General features: G+C 35.0%; 1 protein-coding gene across 1 annotated transcript; it reads left to right on the top strand.

Annotated features, from left to right (window-relative positions):
- Window positions 1-20,952, top strand: SLC25A40 (solute carrier family 25 member 40). Its single transcript, XM_062567731.1, has 11 exons — window positions 1-55; window positions 1,073-1,191; window positions 4,092-4,151; window positions 5,327-5,433; window positions 7,960-8,027; window positions 9,761-9,885; window positions 11,554-11,727; window positions 15,878-15,987; window positions 16,300-16,381; window positions 18,707-18,787; window positions 20,586-20,952. The coding sequence occupies exons 2-11, from the start codon at window positions 1,098-1,100 to the stop codon at window positions 20,699-20,701; spliced, it is 1,017 nt and encodes a 338-aa protein (XP_062423715.1). The 5' UTR covers window positions 1-55; window positions 1,073-1,097; the 3' UTR covers window positions 20,702-20,952.

The following is a 20,952-nucleotide window of genomic DNA, read 5'->3' as shown; positions in this document are numbered from 1 at the left end:
TAAAAAGGCAGTGTGCTGATACTTGCAGGTTATAACAAGCAGTTGGAGGAGTCAGGTAAGGATACTGTAAATTTTTACTATTGCTAAAGACTCTTTTTCTGGAGATCACAGCCTGATTGCTGCTTATAAAAGAATTGTATGCATTAGTTTTGAAAGTATAAAATAAATTATATATAAAAACAAAAAAAACACAAAGAGAATTAATGATTGTTAGACAAATCTGTTTTATGCAATTCAGTCTTTTTATCTCTTAACTTAAGCTTAGTGAAAAAAACAAAATGTAGTGTTCTTATAGATCAAATAAAAAAGAGACCTTTGCAAACAGTAATTAAATCTCAACTGCACTTGCTATATAGACATTTTTAAAGCTCTTCCATTATTTGAGGATTGTATATCCTGAAAATCTTTTTTCTTTTTTTTCCCTAGCTAGTCATGGATACTGGGAATAGTTCTTATTTTTTAGATACTATGAGTACATTTGCAAGGTATTGTAACCTTGCCTGTATTAGCTATACAGCAGGATTTGTTCAAGGAGTGAATATTTAAGGATAGCAATATTGTATGCAAGTTAGTTGATATTTCTTGTTGTGTAAAGAATTTAACAGGGAATACAGTCCCTTCTAATAGGCAGTGAAACAGATCAAACAGGAGTCCTCTCCTGGTTTTCTCACAGGAATGACAGAAGTAAGAGGAGAGCTGGATAAATTATTCTGCTGTGGTACAGAGTTATGGGCCACAGAATGCTCATTTGTCATTGTACAGTAAATTTGCATGTTCCTAAACTGTTTGTTGCAGCAAGAAGTGATACATATTAAATATTTAATGTCATTTAGAAAAATCTAAACATTAATCTGGGTGATTTATTTATAAAATTCAGATTATTTAAAAAGCAGGGAGCAAATACTGTAATTTGAAAAAAATACTGAAATTTTTGTATTCAAGTAGAAAATTAATATTTATTGCTCTTTTTATATAATGTTTTAATGAAAGTAAAAAAAAAAAAAACTTTCTCCTTTCAATTTCTGTAAGTTTTGAACATAGTTTTGCAATGTATTTTTTTGTTCCTTAACAGGTTTTACTTCTCTGAGGATAAAAATATGGCTGGAATGGGCGATAGTGACTTAGATAAAACAACCAGTATTCAGCAAGCAATAGCATCTTGTTTTGGAGCTATGATTACCTCATTTTTTGGTAAGGCAAACTTAAGCTCACCACAGAGAGAATCTTTGCAAAGTGATTACTCTTCAGCTTGAACCAGCAAGATACCAGCATATATAGTTAAATATAGTTTTCGCATAATTTTATATATTTTAACAAATGCAATGATTAATTGAAATCTTAGCAGTCCTTTAAACCTAATCTTTAACCATTTCTAAAAATAATATTCTTTATTAACTTTTCTATGTTTTTTTGGTATAGTAATTCATTGCCTTCTCTCTGCAAGAAACAAAATGAGTACTTCCTACTGCTTAAAAATAGATTGTAAATAAATATCTATTTTACAGGATGTGAATCCTGCGATACTGCCTCTGTGAGATGTGCCCTTCATGCTACCACTTCAGTGGTAACACCAGTTTATCTTACTCTGATGTCCTGCACAGTTGCACTTTTTTATCAATGATTTTTTCCTAAACATTATTTTTAAGGATTGTTTTTTTTGTTAATCTTTCTAACTTCTGGACAGTCTAATGAAATTGAGTTCCTACCTCTTACTCAATCATGTAGTTCAGAACCTCCTTCCTCATGTGTACCTAAGGTGCTGGTAGGTTAGATTCAATGCTTCACATCCCTTGGAGTTCTTCAAGCTCATTAGCTTATACTTTGCATTTTGGCTGCTTTTGGATTGAGCTAACTTTTGGTTCTGACTTTGAACACTGATTATGCTGCAGGGAAATGTGCTGTTTTTGAGACAGTTTTTCCCCACAGAATTTCCAAATTTTTACAAAATAGTTAAGCTTAGGTAAATTTTTACTTTTTGTCCTTAACAACAACTTGCCATATTCCTAGTCTTTTTATTTATTATATTGTGTGTCCTATTATTTTAGGTGAGTAGCAAACAAAGCTACATCAAACTTTTGCAGTTCCCAAAATGTAACTCAATTACTCGTACATAAGGTTCTAGTACAGTTCCCGTACAATGACTTTCAGTAAAATAAATGATGAAAAGTAGAAACACAGCAGTATATTTGCATCTTTGGTAAAGAACAAGTGTAGTTGTATTTAATTATAGATAGTCTGTATTTACACTTTTGAGAAGGCAAATCACAGCATTATTTCAAGCAGTCATACAGCCTGTTCAAAATTATAAGCTTTCATTTGAAAATACTAATTTGTTTTTGTTAAGGATGATGTGGCATATATAAAAAAGCCTATGCCACTCTTCAGTAGTCTGTTGACACATTCTTCTCCTAGTGGCACTCAGCTGTGTAGGGGTTGTGTGGTAGTAGAGATGAATAATTTTCTGTTTAAAAACATAGTAAGCCGTATCCTAGTTGCAGAGCTGAAAAGTGGAAGAGATGGCAGTTGTGGGCAGTGTAGTTGTTAACTTCCTGATGAAAAGTAACTGGATGATACACACAAGCTTTTACGTATTTCTGGTGCAATAAAAAAGCCTTTTGCATAAATGTAGTGTGCTTGCCTCTCTTAAATTACTTAAAGTAACTTAAAGTTTTTGCCTAGAGAAGATGGAGGGACTGAAAATACTCTTGGAAATCTGTTTGTTTCCAGAAGATTTTAGTAGCTTCTGTGACATGGCACGAACAGGCATAAAAATACCAGTCAGGTCTGGCTATTGAAGAAGGTGTGAGAAGTTCAGTGAACAAACTTACGAGATATCTTGCTGTAGTCTGCTGAAAAATAGGATATAAATTTTCAACTCATCTTTACAAAATGACTGTCTGACCTTCATTTCCCAGGCCAAACATTTCAGTATATATCAACAACAAAAAGGAAAATAAAACCTTGATTTTGTGTCTCATTTTAGGGATTTTATGCACACCAGAGGTACAGTTAATGGTAGAATCTTAATGATAGAAATAGGGCACGTATGGGCATACTATGATATTAATGGGGGAAGTACACTTGTATTTTTTTTTGAAAGTACAGCTTGCAGCATATGTGAGATTCATTTCATATATGTGCTGTGCACTTACATATGTACACATGGAGTACTTACAGGAACATAAGTGATAGAGTTCTGTCTTGCCTGATGATCTCCTGTGATGTGTCTGCAGAGCACTTGTTCTGGGATTAGGAGATCTTTAGTAAAGATATATTTTGTGCATTGGATATTGTAAAGTGTGCATTATAGTTTTGTTTTTTTTCTAAATAGTTTGAAATCAATTTAGCCTCACAGTTCATCTAAGTGATACCTCATGACACTGAACAAAATATTAAAAAAGTTTCAACACAGAAGTGGCTGGTTCTTAATGTGACATCTTACTTCAGTAGTGTATATAGCCACTGTATGGCTACCCACTCTTCAGAATTTTTAGGGGGTGGAGAGGAAGCTGTTAAACCTTCACTTGCTTTTCAACAGCCCTGAAGTTTTAGAACTGCTCTAACACAATAAAAAACGAAGGAGGACTGCAAGTTTAACCTTTTTCTTTTGAACATCTCTATTAAAATCAGTTAAAGGAGTAAGAATAAGTACATGACAAATGCTGTAATATTTTACGTGCTTGTAGCAGTAAGCTTGTCTTGTATGCCTTGTTTCCTCTGTGGTGCGTCACTTACACCTGTGTGGTGAATTCTCTTAACAAGCACAGTAGTGCAGTGTAAAGCACAAGTTTCAGCAGTTTTGAACAAGATGAGATAATGTATTTTGGATGAGTTTTGTGTATCTCTAACATTTGTTATCTGTGTGATTACTGTAAATTAGAAAAGACATATCTGGTCACTTGCAAACCACACAAGATATTTTGTCCAGCAACAGCATGTTCTTCTGTCTTTTCTTTTTTCTGTCTGAGTACATTGCAAAAGTTTTCCCTCCGAAAAAAATACTTGTAGAAGTTTGTGTTAAGGCATCTGTACATTGCTATATTTTAAGGGCATACAGTGTGTTTCTAAGAGATTTCTTTGTTTTGTTTTAGTAGCTCCTCTTGACGTTGTCAAAATTCGGCTGCAAGCCCAAAGCAATCCATTCTCCAAAGGTAAATAGAAGTATAGTGTAATGGAGGACCCATTTAGCTCTTTACTGTTGCGTATAGCTTATAGGTCTCGTAACGCTGAATGTTCAGGATGTTTAGTTTGTTTGCCTATAATTATGTTTGTTTCTGCATGGTAAGAATGGGTGGGAGAAGCAAACCAGCAAAATACATTCAAATTGCTAAAGAAAAAAGGTACTACTGAAGAGACACAGGAAAGAAATCTCATAAATGCTGCCATTTTAAACGGGCATTTTTCTGTCTTTCATAGTATTTTCATTATGACAGTATACAATTAATACTCAGTTGAGTAAATAAAAATAATGGTATCAATAAGTGGCTAAATATTTTAGCAGAGGACTCACGTGATCAGCATACTGTACCAGTTCATCTCCTCCAGAATCCGAAGAGCTCTGAAAAAAGAGTAATAAGTCTTACTTTAGTTACTTATCTCTTGGATTCTAAATAAATGAACATACTGTGCATGGAAAGATAAACCAATGATTCCTACTATTCAATTATAATTAAGATTTACCAAGAAAGGAGTTGACAGGTGTAGAAATTCCATGTTGTAGATAGAGATGCATATTTGGAGTCATCCTTGCCATGAATCTGTAAAAATGCTATGCCTTCTATCCTGCTTTTTTAGTAAATTCTAAACCCTTCAGAAATCTGAAAACATAACATGAAGCTCAAAGCATGTTTTTGTAATGGGAGTAATGTATTTTGTCAAACACATTCAAGGTATATAATATAGAAGAAAAAACAAGTAGAAGGAATAATCTAGTAGAAATACAGTCCAGGTAATACCTTCACCTATAATATGAATGATGAGGATACTTAATAGAAGATTAAAAAGTTTGAAAGATGTTCACAAGGTTGCATAAACTAGTAATACCAGGTTCTATGTTGTTTTTTAGCCTTCAGGAGATAGTAGTATAATATAAGCATGTCTCTTGGAGCCTGTGAATGCAGTTTCATTTAGTCTGGCACTCTAAGGAGTGTATTTGTTTCCTCCTTAATTTTACCTAATTTGTTGTCGGTGACTTTCCAAGCTTACTCTGTCACTGTTTATTCAGCCAGAAATAAATGTATGTTTCCATTGTATGCAGTCTGGAAATGCTGCTGAATAAGAACAATCTTACAAGCGTTAACTATATTCTTATGTACCGTTTTATTAGGAAAGTGTTTTGTATACTCCAATGGCCTTATGGATCATATATATGTTTGTGAGAATGGGGACAGCAAAGCCTGGTATAAAAAACCTGGGCATTTCAAAGGGACCTTGGTAAGAACATTCTATATTTATTTAAAATTGTGCATTGAAAACGTGTTAAAATAGCATACTGATATTTATTTATTTGTTTATTTTAAGTTCTGATAGAAACAGTTATCATTGAGAGAGTATTCCTGTTGTTACACGGTATAATTTAGGTAGTGATTAATGATACATTTTACCTATGAAAGTACTAATTCCTTTTTTAGGATAAAGAAGAGAGCAGCTGTACTGCTTTCCTCACAAGGTACTAACTCACTAATTGCATTTTCCTCACTTGAATAATATTGCCACTAATCCTCTGTACCAGTTTACCTCTCTTATATCCACAGATCTCTGAGAATGCTCTTGAACTGAACTAACAATACAGATAGGGTTTTAAAATTAAGTTCAGTTGTAAAGTTCTGGATCCATTGAAACCTGTAAAACTAGGATTTTACCCAGTCATTTGAAGCAGCTTCAAGCCCAAATTTGCTGGTGGAGATTGTGATACTGCTCCATTGATAAGATTTTGTTTGACTCTGCTGTTAAATTGCATGTGCGATCAAGGACTTTTCAGAATCAAATTTTTGATGAGAAGAATGAAGCATCTATGAAAAAGTTTTTTGAGTAGTTTTACAGAATTCAAAATTATTTGAAATTAATAACTTCGTAAGTAGTTTTCTGAATTTTTCAACTAACAACATAATTTTTAGAAAGTTGAATAGTTTTTTAAGTAACGTTCTATGCCCATAAAGTAGATTGACTATGAGATATCATATTTTCTTTCATTTTTAAAAAGCAGAGCTGGACATTTGTACAGTAAAGAAAATTGTAATGGGTATAGTAGTTTGCCAGTGATAACACCTTAAAAATGTTTTACTGGGTAATTAATAAAACATATAAATGTTCTGCTCAGTCATTGAATTTAGTTGCATCCCTTCTCTGATATTTTACTTTTATCCTCCTAGATTGTAAGTTTGTTGAAGCTGGAATACAAATATTTGGTACATGTTGAATACTATATATACTTGTATTGAGGTTTTAATAAGAAAATCCAGAAAATATGTAATTTACAAGAATGAATGTTTTGATTAGATTGTCAACTACTGTAGCTGCATCAATTTGTTATTTGAAAAAAGTAGTCCTCTATATGCAGTGGTGTATTTTTTTTTTTTTTTTTACTGATCTGCACTCAACAATAATATAAATAGGTATTCACCAACAGAATTCTCCACCTATTTAACTACTAATGTAAATAGATCCTAATTAACATGATTTTTGACAATAATACTCCATATCACCAAAACAAAGCGTAATAAATCCGTATTTAATAGACACTTTTGCTGTGAGAGGCTGCTGTATGCATGGTATTTTTTCTGGATGCTGCCCAGCCTCAGATACTGCAGTTGTTCAAATTCATTCTTAGTTGCAGTCTTCATGGACAGCCTGAATTACTTGTCCAAGCACATACGGTAATGGAAACAAACAGATGCAGGTATTACAAATTGTACTAAAATTTATCATTTTATCATATAAATAGTATACAAAAATAATGTATAGAGAAAACATAAAATATTAGTATGCCACTTTTGTGTGTCCTTTTTCTGAAATTGTGTTAGGACTTTCTGGGGTTTGACTCCCTCTCAAATCTCTATTTTTTAAAGTCAGCCTTGTCTTTAATAAATTGTTTTCTTTTTCCCTATCCAACTTTCTTTGACCTCAGCTGATTTGTCCATCAGAGGTGTCTCCTCTAAAGTTCTTTGCCTTTGTTCTCCCTGTGAGTGCAATTCATAGTCCTTTCTGTGGTCTGTCATGGTTTTGTGTTTTATGGGGATCTGTGATAGTATCTGATCTTAAGCATATTCCAGTCCATCAAATCTCTACTTCTTCCCACCAACAAGTTTAGGAAAGTTAGGTATTCTATTATTAGCTGGTTTGTCCTTTTAAAGATGCTAGCTGAATGACCTTCATGGTTCAGTACTTCTCTGCTGATAGTGCTCTGGGAAATATATGGGACAGCTATGTTAATAGTTGTAAGACACCAAATATATAGATTTACAAAATAAACCCAGCCAAACGACATACATTGCACGTATGTTGCTACGTTGTCCTCAAGTTGTCAAAGAAAGCAAGTTTTGAAGAATGATGGAGAATGAATTGCTATTTTATACCTAGAGCTTTTAGTATTTATTAAAATATATTTTAGTGGATTGGTTTGGGGAAGCTTCCAGAAGTTGCTACTCTGCTTTATTAGTTCTGAAAATAGCTTATTCACAGTGCTGTCAGTTGCTAATAAAAACTTAATGTCTTGGTCCTTTAAAGATGGAAGGAAATTCTTGATTTCAAACATACTAATATATCTGTTCAGCTCAGTGGAATTATTTGTATGATTAAATTGCTTATGCTAGCATAAGCAATTACAGCATTGAAATCTCAGAGTGATTTTTAAAACATACTTTTTAATATATGAATTTTGTGTTCTGTGTGTTAAAGTATTATTACTGGCTAGAAAAGTTTTGTAGCTAATTATTGCTGTTTCTGTGGTTATAATTTTAGGATGCATTTGTGAAAATCATTCAAATAGAAGGAATTAAATCACTGTGGAGTGGACTTGCCCCGACACTGTAAGTTGAATGTTTTTTTTTGTTTGTTTGCTTGTGTTTTAACAACTTACAGATTATGGTTATGAAGGATACTTCATTACTTAGACAGATAAGCATGCTTATTTTGAAGTGATTTTAAAAACTGATAAATTCTCAAGTTACAAATAGTATTCTTGGTTTGATTAGAAACCTCTAAAGACAGTATAATTTCAGCTAGATCTTCAGATTTTTCCGTATAACCTCTTTGATACATTCTCGGCTGTGACATCAGACTTTTCATTCTACCCTTCAAAGGTAGAATCCCCTAGATAGTATCATTGAATCATAAAGTCTGACGTGATTGTTAGACATCTGTTGATAGACACTTGCTGTCCCAACTTGTTCTTAATTTATCTCCAGTGAGCAACATAGGAGTGTCAAAAGACACTCCTGTCTTGAACCTCATTATCCTTACTTAAAAAAATAATAATAGCTCACTGGAATCTTATTTATTCCAAGGGATCTTACTGTTCTTATCCTATCCAATTTGCTCATGGAAAATTGATCATTCCTTTTGTCTTTACAAAAACCTTTTACATAATAAATACTGTTACCATATGTGTTCTCAGTGTCTCTTCTTCAGGCTAACCCCATCTGTTTTTATCTTGATATTCATAACAACCTAGTAAGGATAGTAATTAAAACCTCTCTAATTAAATTTTCCTCTGTGGAACAATCCAAGAAAGTGATCAGATCTAACATGTAGATTGTTAAAGCAACATCCGGATCTCGTAGGTCACTAAGTCTTGCGTTACAGTTCTATTCCAAGTTACAGTGTCTGGTGGACAGGCACTGGTACACTTGATTTTGACACAGTGCTCAGTGTATAGACACAGGAAAGCAAGGCAGGGTGAAGCTCAAGCTTGCTATCCTGCAGCATGTGGCTATTTCAAAAAATAAAGTTTTAGGATCTAGATGAAGTAAGAGGTCTGTATTTTAGCCAAGACAAAGAGGTGTTTTTTTGTTCAACACATGTTCTGTACTCCTTCAGAAAAGAAGCAGCTTCTTGACTGGAGATAGAGTTTTTGAAAGATCTTAACTATGGCTTGTTGATTTTCCATGCATTAGTGTTTTTATTGTTGTTTGGTAATGATATTGCATGTTATACTGGCACAGACTACCTATATAAAATATAATTGCCATTTTATACTGAGATATGCTGCATTAACCCAACATTGAATGATTACAAGATCTAGCTATTGATATTTGGCCCACAGTATTCTGTAGAATGGAAAAAGCTTATATTCACTCTCTCCACAGTGTTTCAAGTAGAGCAAATCGTGTTGAAAAAGAATGACATAACATAAGAAAGAAGTAACATTCTTCAATTTTTAAATGGATAAAAGTTTAAGTTTAGTAGGTATTTCCATAAAGTTTTCTGTTTGCCTGCTTCATATTCAGATCTTTCAGTTCCGTTGCTTTATTAAAAATTCTGAAGCTAACATAAAATATATTTTGGCTTAGATCAGTCCACCATCATTTTATTTAAGTTTTCTCATAATGAAAAGAAAAAAAAATGTGAGCTTTGTGAATTTGAAACTGTGACCTAGAGTCAATGGATCAAAACCACTAGGTTAATGCTTTTTCTTTATCCTTAACAAAACACAGCTGAAGGTTTAACTTTTTCTCATTTAAGCAAAATATCCATACAAGATGCTTTATTTAGATTATGATCCTGATTTCCTTATATTAAGATTCTCTCTCTTGTATTTTAGAATAATGGCACTTCCTACCACAGTAATTTATTTCACATGTTATGACCAACTGAGTGAAGCTCTGAAATCTAGACTAGGAAAAGATAATGACCACATTCCAGTTCTTGCAGGCTCATTAAGTAGATGTAAGTTGTCATCTCTTTAAAGAGGAAAAACTAAGTAAAGTATTTATATTCTCTTTTATTGCCTTTTTAAATTAAATTTGCTATGACTTTAAGTGTGTGATAGTGCTATGTGGAGCTGGGAGCAATGTTGAAATTACCCAGCATTTCTTGGGTAGTGTAACCCTCTAACCTGGAATGACATGATGCATTTTTTACTGTTGCACTTTCATTACAGATAAGTTTGAGATAACACTTGATAGAATTTGGTCCAAAATTTCAGGAGACATTCTAGGAAATCCAACAATTTATGTTTCTCCAGTATTGATTCCAGTTATCTGCTTAAATCCCTCTTTGCTACATGGTAAATATATGACCTCTAGTGCAATATGATGCAATACCAAACATCCATCTGAATATGTATATATGTTTCTTCTGCAGTGCTTAAGACCTTTTTTCTTGTTGTGTTCCTTCTCTCTCTCTCTCTCTCTCTCTCTCTCTTTTTTTATTTTTTTTTTTTTTTTAAGTGTTTTGACTTTCTCTTCAGGTACTGTGCATACATATGAGAGTATAAGGGTGCACATTTTTAAGTAGAAATGGAGAGCATAGTCAATGCACATTTCTAGGTGTTTGCAGTCTGTTCAAAACTTTATAGTTCTAGAAATTCTGCTAAGGACAGAATTCTAGTAAGGTCTGTTCTGAACCTAAATTATAAACATAATTTTCTATTATGGAAGCTGCACAGGTATTTATAAGGAAAATGAAAATTGGACTTGTTTTGCTCCTCTACGATATCAAGGAGACTGAATCTGTTTTTCAGTTTTCTTAATTTTGTTTGTCCTTTCTCCATATATTTTTGTAAAACTAGTTCAGGTTATATCCTTTTGTGCTTTCTTAGAAGACTGTGGGGATTTAGTTCTGGATTCTGCTTGCGACTGCTATGAGAGGTTCTGGAAAACTAATAGAAGAAGAACTGTTACTCTATGGTCATGAAGCAAATTAATCATATTAGCCTGTTCTAGATCTTCAGTTTACATTTAGAAGAAACCTTATACCAGCAACAAGAGAAAACTTCTTAGATCTAGTAATGTCATTAAAGTCTATTAAATATTATGTAATGGGAGCTTGTTAGTGAGTGATGACTCATTAATCTTACCACCAAGATGCAAGAGAATTCATTTATTAGAAGTCGAATCCCTGCTGGATATTCCTGGTATATTAAAATAAGAATTGGCCAAGATGCTTAGAAAGCAATACAAGCTTAATCTCTATCATTTCATCTACAACAAAACAACCTAGCACACTTTCTTCAACCTGCACTTAAAAATAATGATTATTGAAAGTTAATCTTAAAGGAGGATTTGAAATATTCAGCCTTTTTTATATAACACATCTGAAAAATGAGGATTATTAACAGGTACTTGGGGTATATAATGCTAATATTGAAAAAAGGTAAATGCCCTGTGTGCCCAGAAAGTTTAGGTACTGTGGATACATATGATATTTTTATCTGGAAGTGAAGCTTATATTGGTAATTCTTTTAAGGAAAAATTGTGGGAGAGTTGAAAGGAACCAAGTACATAAAGCAAGATGAGACATAACTCCTATTTAAATGTTCAGGAAATGTTACTAGTAAATACTGATTTTTTTAAAAAAGACAAACCAAGAAGCAAACATTTTTCTCATTTTCAGTTGGTTCAGTTACTGTAGTGAGTCCCCTGGAGCTGATCAGAACGAGAATGCAGTCTCGCCAGTTGTCCTACAAGCAACTGTACATGTGCATCAGCAATGAAGTAGCTAGAGATGGGTGGCTTTCACTGTGGAGAGGCTGGAGTTCTACTGTCCTTAGAGATGTACCTTTCTCAGGTAGGGTTTATTTCACATGCAGGCTTCTGTTAGGTGTGAAATTTGTTTATTCATAAACTCTTCTAGACTTTTACCTTATTTTTATGTAACTTTAATGGTTAACTTTAGGAAAGTTTGAGGTTTACCCTTTGTTCTCCTTTGAGTGTTTATCTGTAAGTTTTTAAGGACCTGAGATTTTTTAGGTTTTTTTTTGTGGACACCAGCTGAGGTTAAATGTTACATTCCCATTCTCTGCTTCTTCCGTTTACACTGCTGCTTCTGATCCTTAGCTTATGCAATGACTGTTTTCACAGACTACTCCTTTTCAGTAGGAAATTTTCTAAGAGGCATAGCAGCTGTTTCCTTACAGAGGAACTAAGTATATCAAAGTGTTTTAATGCTTAATCTTCGAAATGTATGCAAAGAGTAACACAGTAGTGTCTACAGGAATTTTTGTTAGCAAGATCAATCAGTTCATGTAAGTAGCCCAAAAACCAAAAAGCTAGAGCCCACTTGCTACAGCAGCTCTAAAGCTGGAAGTCCAGAAAAAGAAAAAAATCTCTTCCAGAGCAGCCCAAGGACAGAGGAGATGACACCGAACAGAAGAGATCACATTCTGTGCCCTTTTATCCAAGCTCTGCTGTCTCCTGATCTGCAGAGGTAACGAGAAGATATTGGTCAAGGACAGTGTTCCCACTTGCTGCCAGTGGTGGGAGCTACTGTCTCTGCAAGCCTTTTTAATGGACAGGACAGGTATATGAGACATAGTGTGTCACACTGTTTTGGAGACAGATAATGAAATATTTGACCCACTATCCTCCTTATCATTCTACCTCATTCTTCAGAGAATCTGACATCTAATTTAATTTGTACTATTTCAGCATCAGTCAAGGGAAGGATCTGTTCTCATCCAGAAGACAAAAGGCTAAAATGAAACACTTGAATTCTTCTAAAACTTGTTCTTTCCTGATTTATTTACAGAATCTTGTATCCCAGATCATGCTGGGTGTCATGAAAGAGTTCCCACAAAAAAGAAAGGTCGGATGAGTTGCCAGAGCTTTGCTGCCTTTTTATCATCAGCAGGGCATGCACTGTGCCTACAGTTATGACTTACTGGCTTGCATGGTCAAATTTAGATTCCTGTGTTGCTGTTAAACTCAGGAGAGTTCCTTTCTCTCTTTAATGTAGCTGACTGCTCACCATCATTCTTATTACCATCACATGTGGAATTAGAGTAGCTGCCTCTTCCCTTCCGTTCACCCTGATTTCTCTCCAAAGAGCCTTTCACTAACGGCAATGAAATCTGGTTCCCATGATGTCTAGGCACAGGACCTTTTCACTTATCTGTTCTATTACCACAGTCTTCTACCTCCAGACCATCTTTGCTTGTGAATCCTGCTGTTCTCTACCCAGTTAGTTTGATCTGGCAGAACTAGAACTATAAACAGAAAGAATTGTGTCCAAAAGAATAGATCAATAACTTATCAAGGAGGAGGATCTTTTCTCCTTTTACCTAACCTATATGGTGAAGTCTTAATATTCACAAAGGACTGTAAGCAAATTGGTTCATTTATCAGATAAAAAAAAAAAAAAAAAACATGTTCTCCAAATCTGAATTTACTCTCTGATCTACTTGACCAGATGCATCCACAGAAGGCTCTCACAATTCACTACTTTCGCAAGTTGTGATTCCAGGCTTCAGAAATGCCCTCTGCAAAGATTAGAGCAAAAACTCTTTGGACCCATGCTCCAGACAGCTACCAGCTGTGGCTTTGGCATCACACCCTGATCACTAACCATTAAGATACTCAGAAGCATCTTTTTAAGAGTATCTTAGACCTCCCAAAGAGGCCCAGAAAAGACCTGGTTGAGTGTCTCTGTTTTGAAGTTAGGAGTGTATTCTACCTGCATACTGAAAAGCGGCTACTCTACTCAATGCATAATGTACAACAAAGCCTTTCGGGAGTGATTCAAGACAAGAAGGTAAGTATCTGCTAAGATCACCTTCCATGCTGCGGATACAAGTCATGCTTTATCTTTTTTATATTGATAAACAATGCTTGAAGTTCCTTGAAGCAAGAGACGACACTTGTGCTCTCCTGCCTATCCCACAAATTTGTGTTGTCTCAAAGTTTTTCTTTGGCTCTTCTGCCTCCCTTGGAAGCGACAGAGATCAGAAAGAGAATTTTAGTGTTCCCTTTCTTCCCTTGGGAAGAGAATGCTAAAATTCTCTTTCTAATCTCTGTTGTCTGATTTCACGAAGAAACAATTGTTTTCTTACTGATTTTTTTTGTCTGTGGCAATATCGCAGGAGCTTGTGATCTTTCTTCCCTGTGCTGCTCTAACAGTGTAGGAAGATCAGAGTGCTGTAAGGGAGTGCACAAAGAGGAGGGCACTAAGGTGATATATGTGTGGTTTTTTTCTCTGCACTTTTCAGATTCTTGCATCCGTGCCTCAGCCCACAGCCTCCCCACTGACTTTAAGTCATTCTCCAGACTCCTCTGGCATTTGCTCTACAGCTGGCAGGCACTTGTCTGTGCCCTGTTTTTCATAGAGATAGGCGGGTGATGGATAGGTAGAGAGGTGAGGAGACGAGGTAGAGATTAACTTGCACTTGCTGTCTTTTAGGTTAAGAAATATTGTTGAGCCAAAAGTAGAGAGGGAATTCTATGCATGAGAGAAGGAGAATGTATTCATTTTTAAACAATGAAATGAAATGCCACAACATGCTGTAAACCTAAGGTTGTTTAAAGCTGCTTAACACCATTTCAAAATGTATTTTCTAGGGTTTGTTTGTTTATTTTGTTTTTTCTCCTTAGAAATACTCTCTATGCAGTTAAGATATGTGCTCTTGGCTTCTGCTCTTTGAGTCATCACCTGACAACATCATGGTTTCCGGTATTCTTACAGCATGGTCTGTGCCATTGCTGCAGTTAGCTCAAGTTCGTTCTTTCAAGAAGGATTAAAATTAGTGTAACAATTTGTGTTGAGAGAGCAGCTGCTCTGTGAAGAAGCAGGAAGTCTGTGTTAGCAGCGCAGAGTACTTTAGGATCTCACTGTGCTACTACCCAAGTGTGAATAGCATGCCTCAAACATGTTCCTTGGAAGGCTAGCTAGACTGAATAAAACTTAAGCTGTGAATATTTATAAGCGGAAGAATGAGGTTACCAGTAATACTTGAGTCATTATTTAAGCAGTGTTGCAGGAGCCATGCAGGTGCTCAAGCAAAATTTTGGATTTGAATAATTTATATTAAATAAGAGTTATCTATACTCCAATAGTAGGTTTGCACCAAACTCTGAGAATACCTTCTGAGATACTGCTTTCATTTAATTTTGCAAGATGCTGGAGGCCAGGCGTAAGAGCTGACTGTCTCCATGACAAGATGCTTTACTATTGCTCTGCTGCCACAACCTACAGATCTCAGTGCTAAAATAAGACACAGTTATCTTTCAAAGTATGCAGCTGTCATTAGCAGTATTTATTTTGACCAGTTTCTACAAGGAATAGCTCCAAAATTCAGCACAGTTATATCTACTTTAAAAGTTTCAGTTGGAATGCAGAAAGAGTGCTGGTTAGTTTAGTGGAGCAAAACAGAAAGAAACGTTATTTCTGAAAGTAGTTATTCAGACTTTGACAGTTCTCACAGAAACATTCCCACCTCAGTAATTCCCAGAGGGCAAAATAATATTTCTTGATTCTCTAAGAATTTTACACTCAGTGTCCCAAAAGAGTGCAAGATATTTTTTGTAGAATTAATAAGATTTATGAAATGTGTGAAATAATGCTGAAACCACAGCTAATATTTAGAAACTAACATTTTGATTAAAGTTAAATTGTGTTTTAAAAAATGTTAATGAATTTGGTAGTTCTGGGATTAGGTTGTATTAAGGTAGAAGTTACCTTACAGGAAGGAGAAATGATTGATGATTATTTATATCATATGTAGAAATTTGCAGTAAGTGCATGGAGGGAAGGAGAACAGACCAGAGCAGTCCAAGGAGGGTCACAGAGAACACTCTTATTTCTACTTTCAGATCTTGTTTGTCTGCTCCTGTTGCCACAGTATAGGTCTTATATCTGTATGTGATAGAAGAGATTAGATAAATTTCTATATTGACAAAAAATGTGTTGCTTGATGCAAGGAGTTTTTTTTTTTTAATTATCATAGCAATATATTGGTATAATTATGAACATTTCAAGAAGATGATGTGCAAGAAAGTTGGTACGCATGAATCAACATTTTTTATTGCTTTTACTTCAGGAGCAGCATCTGGCTCTGTAAGTATATATTTTTGTTTCTAATACTACTCTTTAAAAATATCACTACTAATCTATTTGAAACTAGTATGGCTTTATGTGATTCTCTCACAAATGGTGTATGCTTTTGGATGTGTCTATTTTATAAACACACATGGCCTGATGTTCAAGCCAACTAGATGTGCCTGAATAATCTACACTGCTCTGAAACACAAGATTTTAATAATATCAGGTGCTTGAAATAGCAAATCTAGTTTTAACTTGCATGCACTTTAAAAATTTAAATTAAAATTTAGTTGCTCTAACGTTAAATTCGTATTTTTTTCCTAATAGATTGCAGCTGTTATAACTCTGCCATTTGATGTAGTGAAAACACGTAGGCAGACTGAACTGTGGGAGAGTGAGACCTTAAAAAGTAAGTTGCTGTGAATTAGATTGGTATACAGCTGTCTTAAGCTCTCTTCCAACCATATTTTTGTTCAAAAAATATAATTCTCTTCAGATCATAGTTCTTGGTAAAATTTGCAGAGCTATTTAATGATAATCTTGACAATTGCTATATGTAGTAAAGATAGGCTTACCTCTGCATCAACACTGAAGAAGGAAAAAATAAAACGTGCGGTTATATGGAATTTTGGTTGGAGTTTTAAGTCTCCATCTTTAAGTCTTCTTCAAAGTTCATATTAGGATTTGAACACTAGGCCTTTTCTCCTTTCCAAATTGTAACATCTTATAGGATGTTTTAGGATGAGTGTAATATATCCATCAATGACATAAAGGAAAGAGAAGCTCTGTATACAATACTACTTAGGTTAATAAGATGGTATAAATTACATGCAGAAATTCAGGGCTGTTAGAGTTAGGCAGACCAATGGCATATTTTTCTGCATTTAAGAAAATCATATTTAAATAATAAGCAATATTCGTTTCTTATAAAACATTCATATGAACGGTGTTTTACTGAAAAAGATTTGATTTGATGAAAATAACATGATAAAATACTTGCGCATCCAGTTTCACATACTACTAGAAAACAAAAATGCCAGCAGTTCAACTCTTACAAGCATTTTATTTTGTAACAGTATTTTTCTTTTGCTAAAATTTTGACTAGAAAGGGTAAACATTGTACTCAGATTGTGTATTTTTTACCTTTTTTGTGTGATTTCAAATATATGACTTTCAAGAGCATATTAATGAGATATATTAGCTCAGTTGGTTGGAGTGTGGTGCTGCTAATGCCAAGGTTGCAGGTTCAATCCCTGTATGGGCTACGCTGAGGGCTGGACTTAGATGATCTCCAGAGGTCTCTTCAAACCTTACCATTCTATGATTCTATATTATAAAGTAGTGACTACCCGAGCAGCTTAGAAGGATGAAAGAAGAAAGAAATTTCTTCTTTGTTCTGTGTTTAGTAAAGCACCACTGCATTTTATAGCAATGTAAGTTGCATATAAAAACTTTTTACGTTACTTGGGACCTGGATCAGTAAGAGACTTCTGTTAACTTCAGTAAATGTTATATCATGGCTTTAAGATTATAGAACAGTAAAAAGATTAAATATCCAAACAGAAGTCAGTCTGCCTAGAAACTATTTTCAAGATCTAGTTCAGAAAGATTTTTTTGAAAACATACAGCTCATATTTTGACGTGAGGTTTCATTTGCTGAAACTATTTTTTTCTGGTGTATTCATTAAAATGCAAATTTGTTATGTTGCTTTTGCAGAATTGTCAAAAGTCAAAAAAGCATTTGATTTTAATTATTAGTATGTTTTAATTTGTTCCTTTTGCTAATGATTTTAAGAATTTCGTTGCATACCACCTTGAGTCACAAGTAGCTCTCATGTATTTACTAGGGTGATACTAATTAGGTTAATATTTATTTAAAATTTCAGTGTGATTATCTACAATTTGTATTAGTTTAATCCTTTACTAATTTGATTGCTGTTACAATTGGACACTGGCTATGACTTCATCTACATATTGTCTTTTTTGGCTGCAGAATATCTTTAGCAGCCTCCAGATGGTGTAGGATGTTTCAGCTGACTATATTCTAGGAAAAACATTCTGAATTACTTCTGTAATACATATCAGTGCATGTATGGAGTGAGATAGCACAAAAAAGTTGCTCTGTTTAAAATGGTTGTTTATGTCTGCAATGCAGACTGCTTCTTGATGCTGCTGCAGTTAGGTTGCTTGTGGTATATGAATTAGCTCTACATGGGGCTGCAGTTTGCATTGTACACATTTTCTTAAATTCATTACGTTTTTGGTGATTTAATTTTGTAAACTTAGACATAAAATGTAGTGTTCTAGCTTAATTATTATATTCATTCTTACTATGTACCTTCTCAAAATTTATATTTAGATTCGGTTTTCCATAAAAGGCAAGTTCTCAGTTGAAAAACTGATACACGATGCTCTTTTAGCTGCTAGTATAATGTGAAATGGAGAGGTACTTGCTCTACTGTTCTACTAATATGTTTTTTTCCAACTATATCAGCTACGACTAGAAAGGAATATTATCTCTCTCCATATATCTTAGTCCAAGTATTACTAGTTTTTTTTCCATGTCATGCTGTTTTAAATTGAAGATTGTGATTTGTTATACTGTATGAATTTAACATCTTGTATAAATAGTAAGGATAAAAGTAAAATATGATGAATTAAATTTGATCATTACATATTTTTCTGTAACATTCTGTGTATTGCTTTATTCACTGTTTTGTTGTACTATGTTGAGTTCCACAGAGGAATGGTACATCTACATGGGCAGTTATGAAGAAAATTGTTGCTAAAAATGGAATTACTGGATTGTTTGCTGGTAAATCTTTTAATATCTTTTTTAAAAACTCAGAATAGAGGAGAGCTACTTAATCATCATCAAGTAATTGTAGATACTAATATGCATAAATTAAATTGTATTTCCACACACAAACACTCAGAATAGTCGGTGTATATATATATACAGCAACAGACATGTATATGTATGGAGACAATTTTTGTAATCTCTTAAAAGTTACTAGGTTACAGCTATCTAAGATGAACACAAAGCTCCTTATTTCCTCTGTGTCAGGATACTCATCTCAGCTGCCCTAAGCTTTCTTGCACCCCGTAGTACTTGTACTTCATACTATTCAAAGGCCTCAGTGCCCTTCTCCCAGCCTGCTGCAGAAGAGATCCCTCTGTCATTCTGTCTTGAGTAATTCTCCCTGATGGCTGAGGCTGCTATTTTCCTGTTCTGTTGAATGGCTTGGGCAGTACTGTGTTGCTGTCATATGCAGGAGCCCTTACTAATGCATGTGTCTTGCCATGTGTGGCTCTAGCAGCCTAAAGAGGAAGTTACAAGATGTTCATATAAAAATAAGCCTTTGGGACAAAGTTATAAACAACTGCAAGAGTCATTCCAAAACTAGGATACCTACAAGCATGGGCAACACTGCATAGGTTTATTGGACCATCTCCTGTGAATGATACACAAGTGGCCAAAGATTTGCAAGATTTTTGTTTATATTCTCTGAAGGAAGAGATTAAATTGCTTTACTTGCTGCACAGTGATATTACAGAGGAATAATGAATGTTTCGGAATGTTGACGTCAAAAATACAAGACTGCATGAAGTATTACAGTCTTATTGGGTGGAATGTAGTTCAGAGATTAGGGTACCTATCTTTAGGTCTTGACATGTGACTCATGAAGTGTAGAGACATTCTCTTGATCAGCCACTAGCTCAGCTTAGTTGCCCATAGGTAGGTATGTGGTGCCATTTGAGATGACCAGGGGCTTCTGACTGGCCTCCTGCTACTGTTCCAAAAGGACACAAGTTTTCCATCGGTCATGTGTCATCTGTGCTAGTTCCATGGAGATGTCTCTGTATTTCATATGGGACTAGATGGCTGTGGCTACACGAGTGGATTGCCCTCCATTTGCCTAAGCTGTACATGGGGCTGCAGTAAGGTGAATCATTTTCTAAACTCAGTTCACAAGATCACTGTTGATAGTGATGGGAGACCCTTAACAAACACCTGCATTCAGTTGTAATCAGTAGCCTTCCATTTTAATAAAGCAGCAGTAGATCCTGGGAGACAACAGCAGGAAAATCAGTCTTTAATTTATTAACACTTAGCTTGAAGGGCTGCAATTATGTGCCCACGTTAGCAGCCCAACATGGTACTTGGGCCCTTTTGTCCCTGCCTTTTCCCATGTCAGGGTCCAGGGTTTCTTGCACCTCTGGCCCTCCTGACTAAGAGGTGACGAGGCTCAGCTTGTCCAACTGGGGCAGCAGGTTTGAATTGCCACTTTGAAGAGGGCATGCAGGCTGCCCCCAGCCCTGCCTCTGACCAGCCACGCAGGTTCCACTCTCCAGCTCCATGGACAGAGAGAGAAAAGGGAGAGACACCGAGGGCTTGAGGTAGGCAGGGCACACAGAACGGCATAGGCAAGAGACAGGGGGAAGGTACAAGGTTATTAGATTGGTAGCAGCTGTAGGCAGTAATGCTGTTGTTTTCAGGAACGTGGACCTCTAGACTCCTAGATCTATAATGACATACTGTGGTATCAGTGTATGGTCGCTAAATGGTGCTACGGTGATGGTGAATATTTTCCCTTTCTCTTTTGGGGCAGGTATCATTCCACGGTTGGTTAAGGTTGCTCCTGCTTGTGCCATAATGATCAGCACGTATGAATATGGAAAGTCTTTCTTTCGTCATTTAAATGAAAAAAAGAACCAGCGTCCTTAATTCTCCTTCACTTGGTTATGTGCAGTCAAAATATATGATGCAAGTTGTGCCAAATTTGACTCTATCTAAGTGAATACTAAAATTCCAAGTGAATTGCAGCCATTGCATTTGGTAACTAAATACAACTTCATTTTCTTAATTATTTCACAAAGTATAAATTCAAGGCTTTTTGGTTAAGACTAAGAAAATGTGCTAGCCCTGAAAGCATTGTTCAAAATTTTGTGACTTCTTCTGTGGCTAGAGAAAAAAAA

The sequence above is a fragment of the Rhea pennata genome, chromosome 2, assembly GCF_028389875.1.
Source record: "Rhea pennata isolate bPtePen1 chromosome 2, bPtePen1.pri, whole genome shotgun sequence".
Classification (NCBI taxonomy): Eukaryota; Metazoa; Chordata; class Aves; order Rheiformes; family Rheidae; genus Rhea; species Rhea pennata.
The sequence above is the reverse complement of the archived record's forward strand: the minus strand, read 5'-3'. Positions and strand labels throughout refer to the sequence as shown.